The sequence below is a fragment of the Fukomys damarensis genome, unplaced genomic scaffold (genome assembly GCF_012274545.1).
Source record: "Fukomys damarensis isolate Sample0158 unplaced genomic scaffold, DMR_v1.0_HiC HiC_scaffold_10, whole genome shotgun sequence".
NCBI lineage: Eukaryota > Metazoa > Chordata > Mammalia > Rodentia > Bathyergidae > Fukomys > Fukomys damarensis.
Genome location: NW_022900922.1, coordinates 38,961,385 through 38,967,266, shown reverse-complemented (window position 1 = coordinate 38,967,266; position 5,882 = coordinate 38,961,385). Strand labels below are relative to the sequence as shown.

General features: G+C 52.5%; 2 protein-coding genes and 1 non-coding gene across 3 annotated transcripts in view; 2 read left to right on the top strand and 1 right to left on the bottom strand.

Moving 5' to 3' along the window:
* The first annotated feature begins 203 nt into the window (after window positions 1–203).
* Trnam-cau lies at window positions 204–275 on the top strand. The gene has a single exon. It is a non-coding gene; the product is annotated as a tRNA-Met (tRNA).
* A 3,535-nt stretch (window positions 276–3,810) lies between these two features.
* Window positions 3,811–5,832, bottom strand: LOC104870598 (histone H2B type 1-K-like). Its single transcript, XM_010636269.2, has one exon. It carries the CDS (start codon window positions 5,593–5,595, stop codon window positions 5,215–5,217), a length of 381 nt encoding a protein of 126 aa, XP_010634571.1. The 5' UTR covers window positions 5,596–5,832; the 3' UTR covers window positions 3,811–5,214.
* LOC104870628 (histone H2A type 1-like) overlaps window positions 5,765–5,882 on the top strand; it is a 1,126-nt gene continuing 1,008 nt past the window's right edge. The window contains exon 1 of the mRNA XM_010636315.2: window positions 5,765–5,850. Within this exon, the coding sequence (XP_010634617.1) occupies window positions 5,765–5,850 (86 nt within the window). The remainder of the gene's footprint in view (window positions 5,851–5,882) is intronic.

Sequence of the window (5,882 nt, the reverse complement as noted above, 5' to 3'; positions counted from 1 at the left end):
CCTCCCGAGGAAAGAGCAGGCCAGCCATGGCAGGCGGTTTTCTCTCGGAAACAGCGAGGTTCCTTCTAGACAATCGGGGCAGGGGTCCGCGTACCCCGTTCTGCAATTTGACTCACGAATGAAGTTACTGATCCCAAGATGAACTCATCGGCCGCTGCAGCGAAACCACCAAAAGTCCAGATGAAGGCTTGTTGGGCATCCTGAGCAGAGTGGCGCAGCGGAAGCGTGCTGGGCCCATAACCCAGAGGTCGATGGATCGAAACCATCCTCTGCTACAGGGACTTAACCTTTTCTCTCCAAACAAGGTTGGAATTTATGACCCAGCTTCAGCCTCGCACCGCCCACTCAGAGGAAGCGCGGCCTCTCCGCCTGGGCCTCGTTGGCATTTTTTTTTCCCCCATTTTCTCTTTCACTTTTTGAAACTGGTTATACTGGCTCGGTCCTAGGTTACACGGGATTCGGTCCGATCCTGTGATCCTTTCCACCCCGTGGGCAGACACTGCAGTCAACAGTATCCTGCACTTTCCTTTACCATTTGTAAAGCTACAGGAGTACAGAAATGATCATACAGACTTTATTAATTAATATATGACACATTTACTGACTACGAGTCTTTTATATAGAAGTAGAAAATAAAATATTGCTCCATAAAAATGTAAGTACTCTGCAGCTTCTTCTCTAATCCTATTACCACCATCTCCCTGCAGCTGTCATGAATTTGAGGTCGATCTGGTCTTGTGCAGGCCCCTGCCAACACTATTGCACCTGAGATTACCTTTTTTGGGGCCGAGACAGGGTCTCACTATGTAATCCAGCCTGGTTTGAAGCAATCCTTCTGCCTCAGTCTCGAGTGCATATACCACGCTTGGCTGAGATGAATTTTAATACACCACTTTCATAGATCATCAAGGGCTTGTGTTATTAATTTAAAATGACTGCTGAGAAAGACATTACTTTCTATTTTCTCTTGGATCCTATATAAGTAACGGATCTTCAGTTTGTCCTTGGATATTGTACCAAAGGTAGAAAAACATCCTTCTCTGAAAGTGAGGAATTCAATTGACCTAGTCTACAAGGCACAAATACTCCTCTCTATAAGTATAAAGAATTCCTATTAGCAAGCATAAAAGTCAAAGGGAACAGCTATATGAAGGAAGTCATTTTAAAAAGCATCAGTTTAAACCCAGCCTCAGGAGCTTAGAAGTCCCCTCTCAAAGAATAAAACGGCCCGGGGAAGTCGCTCAGTGAGAAGGTGCTGAGTTCGGTCCCAGCACCAATAAAACCAAAACCAAACCCCCAGGCCCCTTGGGAACTGTACAGTGCCGCTTTCCCTAACTTGATTTCTGTCACAGGTTACATCTGGCCCGGAGGAGACTGAGAAACAGGCTGTTTCTACTGCGAGACTCTTTGGAAGGGACCGGGAGGACCAGGCAATGCCGGAAATGGCACAAAGACTGGTGAGAGGTCCAGGGTGGGCGACGGGCTGAGCTCTGCACCCTGGGAGTCGGTGTCAGCCTCACACTGGGGCTCTGGACGCCTCAGCAGAGAGCCCCGAGACCCTGAATTCCCTCTTGCAATTCCGCGCCGGGCAGAGGACTGAGGTCTGTGGGAGTCTGGAGGGAAGGAGATAGAGGCGAGCACCTCCACCCTTGCCTTCCTTTCCGTACCCAGCAGCTGGGCATCCGGTGTTTGTCAGGCTCTTTCATCTTAAAATCCGTCCCTGCTGAGGGCGAAGCGACCAAGTAAAGCACGGGCTGTAGAGGACGCTCGCCCCGTGGGCCACGCCGGGAGCAGGCCGCGGAGACCGCTCAGGGTGATCGGAGCTCGGGGCTGATCTGCAGGCTGTGAATCTGCAACCAAGACAGACAAGCTGTTGGGCTCTTCGTACCGTGAAGGCAAAGGCGGTTTACAGGAGGAAGCTCGGCCCAGTCTGTTCTTCTGTTAAAGACAGGAATTTAGGAGCAGCGGGAAGGGAAAACAAACAATTGTAACCTATGGTAACTTTGTGTCCTGAAGCCCCACTTTCTACTTTTAAAAGTGGAAATTAAAATTGTGATTTTTTTCCTTGGCTCTCTCCTTCCTGCCTTTATTTTTCCTGTCCTGTCACCCAGCAGTCCAGGGCGCCCTGCAAGGTCACGTGGCATCTGCGTGTCTGCGTCTGAGTCCGGCGCTTTTTCCTGACACCTTGAGGCTCTTACTATCCTGTCCCTCTCGCTTTGAGTCTGTACTGCTTCTCTCTCCTGGTATCGAGGTTTTCAGCGCCAGCCCAGCGCACTGCTCTCAGCCTTGGCTGCGGAGTCCCCTCCTCGCAGCTGTGCCACACACAAGCTGTCGCCACGCATCCTGAAACCCATCAGCCCCTGGTGTCTCAGAGGAAGGATTTTCAGACGTGAGACTCTAGGGATTGTTGTAACCATGACCCAGGAAGGTAGCATTTAAATTCTAGGTGTTGCCTGAAGTCCTGCTACCTGAGGAAGCTGAGGCAGGAGAATGGCTTGAACCTAGGAGCTTGAGGCCAGCCTGGGCAACATAGCAAGACTTGGTTTCAAAACCAAAAACAACCAAACTAAAAATCTGTCAGTGATAATCTTTTTAAAACTGTGTTAACCCTAAAAGATGCCGCTGTCCTGCAACATCATCATCTTTATGACATTTAAATTAGAAAGCAGCTGGTTCTTTCTGCTTCTCACATGAGTAAAGTTAAAAAAAAAAAAAAAGCAGTGGTTCATTAGATAGCCATTTAAACACAATTCGATGTCCTGTACCTCTTTTAAGTATGCTATGGAAATGGAGAGAAAGATGTGAGAGGAAGGGAGGGAGAGAGAGCACGCTTTGGTTCACTTGATGTAATCATTCCACACTGGTACTGTATATGAAAACCACACACACTCACACACAGGCCCTGTAAGGTTACATCCACGGGCTCTAATCTGGAAGGCTTGATGCCCTTATAAGAAAAGGAATGTAGGCCCATTCTTCTGTTCTGGTGGCTGGGATGGGCTTTCTGAATTGAGGACTGTACTTAGCTGGAGCATTTTGAACATTTCCAGTGTTGGTTGGTAAGTAACAAACCACTTAGTGTTAAATGAGCCTGGCCAAGGATGGACTGCGACGCCTGGGACATGCTGCGATGGAAAGATCTGTTTCACTAAAAAGCAAGTTGGCTGCCGTGAAGCCCTTTCAAACAAGTGCAGCAACCCTGTGAGCAGTTTTGGGTCCTTTTGGTGGCTTCAAGAGAGAGCACTGGGAGAAGCCAGGCCTGTTGGACAGGAGCTGGGAGAGCTGGCAGTGCCAAGTGTCCCAAGAGCAGCAGCCCTGCTGTTGCACCCAGCAGGACATGGCAGGGCCTTCCTAGCTGGAGTTGAAAGGTGGTTGGGCGCTCACTCCAAGGAGGCAGCAGGCAGCTGAGCAGGAAGGCAGTGCCTGCCACTCCCTCCATCCTAACTCCCACTTTGCGGGGGCCCAGGTGAGAGGTCTCATCAGCCTGTCCAGTGCACATCAGGTTTCATGGGATGTCCGGCCATAGTTAGGACTGGACACTGCCAAAGGAGGACCGAATCAAACATTTGGAAAGAAATGGTCCACCTGCAGGAGTCTACCTGGGGTGAGAAGGAAGCAGCAACCCTGTTCTAAGGCAAGAGAGAGAAACTTGGGGAAACACACCTATTTAGAGGAAAAAGAAAAGACCTGCACAGTGGTCGCGGTTGCTGTCTGCACTGGCTTGTTCATGGCAGAAAGCTGCAGTTTGGCCACATGATCACCACAGCCCTAACACAAGGCAAATCTTCCAACAGCAGCCTGGCAAAAAAAAAAAAAAAAAAGGGCTATCATGGTTCCAGTCAAGTTCAGATCTACAGTAAGCAGTCAGGTATCGGTATTCTGAGGACCAGAGCTAGAAAGCCTGATCCTAGTATTTTCATTTATTTCTGCATACAGATTACTTTGTCTTTGTTACTTTGGGGGGACTGTTTTGTTTTGGACCACGGAAGGATACTCCCTCACTCTGCCCCTGTCCTCGAACGACTGGCTCCTGGAGACACAGTCTAAATCCCGGTGAGGAGGAGACCAGGTCCTGCTCAGCCAGGCCTCTCCATAGAGAAACGCCACGCCCTGTGCTTCTGCTTTTGCGTCACTGGATGGCAGCAGAGGGAGGAACCCTGGGACATGGCGAGTCCCCTGGAGACGACTAGAACAAGGCGGAACGGGACGCCGGCAGCACCACAGAAGGAATTAGGAGACTGCTTCCAACCAGGCAGGGTCGCGAATCCCGACGGCAGGGTAAAAGGCAGGAGGGAAGCGGACGGCAGGTCGGTGTTCCGCACGCCCTCTGGCCTGCTAGCAGGACCGCGTCGCCGGTGGCAGACCCGAGATTGCCCACAGCGATAGGGGAGGGGACCCCAGAGCGACAGGAAAGTAGCTGCAGAGGGGCTTTGCTGTCAGTGCAAAGACTGACACCACTAGCAACAGCGCAGGGGATTCCGCAGGGCAGAGGCGGCGCGTGAATGCGGTGGGACGCAGAGGACTTAGGGGGATCGCAGTGGCCCACGGGGGGACCCGCCACGGCGACCCTGGCTCAGCTGTCCGGATGGAACACGGGGGCCGGAGGCGCCCACAAGGGTGCGGGTTCGCTGTAGTCTCATCCTTCAACTGTGACCCCAGCTTTCGTGTCCCCCCAGGCTTGGACACAAACCATGTCCCGGTCACCGCGGCTCCAAGGGTTGCAGACACCAAGCGTGCTCTGTCGAAGTTACTTGGGCCCAGGCGCCCAGGGCAGAAGAGCCAACGGAGCAAGAACTCCGACCTTGAGTTCGGCCCACTCCACAGGGAGGGAAAATTTCATTTTGTCAAAAAAACCTCACCGAACCCACAGCCATGAAGGACCGTCCTTGTCAGCTTTCTCAAATAGCGCTGCCACCCGGACTGGAGCTTCGCACGCTTTGCTGAGAGCAAGCCAGAGCGAAATCTGGATATCGCAGCACTGACAAAAGGCAGGACATTTAAGGACGCAAATTAAGTTTGGTGATTTTTTCACCTATAAACACGCACAATACGCGCAGAATTTTATAAATCTACCCGCCTGCTCGACTCCGTCCTATAAAAGCACACGCAAGGATCCTAAAAGAAAGCAGACCTAGGGGCCAGCTATTTTATATGAAAGAGTAGGTGGCTCTTAAAAGAGCCTTGGGGGCGGGAGCAGGCAGCGCACTGGCGCGCTCACTTGGCGCTGGTGTACTTGGTGACCGCCTTGGTGCCCTCCGACACGGCGTGCTTGGCCAGCTCGCCGGGCAGCAGCAGCCGCACGGCCGTCTGGATCTCCCGCGACGTGATGGTCGAGCGCTTGTTGTAATGCGCCAGGCGCGACGGCTCGCCGGCGATGCGCTCGAAGATGTCGTTCACGAACGAGTTCATGATGCCCATGGCCTTAGACGAGATGCCCGTGTCCGGGTGCACCTGCTTGAGCACCTTGTACACGTAGACCGAGTAGCTCTCCTTGCGGTTGCGCTTGCGCTTCTTGCCGTCCTTCTTCTGCGCCTTGGTCACTGCCTTCTTCGAGCCCTTCTTCGGGGCCGGCGCCGACTTCGCTGGCTCAGGCATTATGGAGCGAAAACTTTACCAGTGAAGGGAGAAGCAAGCGGAGCTGCTTTATCTACAGAGAGGAATGTAAATGAGGTGCGGAAAAGGTCCTTGGCGATTGGTGCTCGCGCTTCAGTGACGTCACAGTCCAGGCTCGCCCGATGCCCAGACGCCACTGGTCTAAACGAACATGAAAGGTGACCAATCGCAGGGCTGCCTTTTCGCGCCCCGAGGACGATATAAAGGGCGATTCCGTCAGTTTCGGACCACTGGTGGGTAAGTACTGCTGGAATTCTCGCGATGTCTGG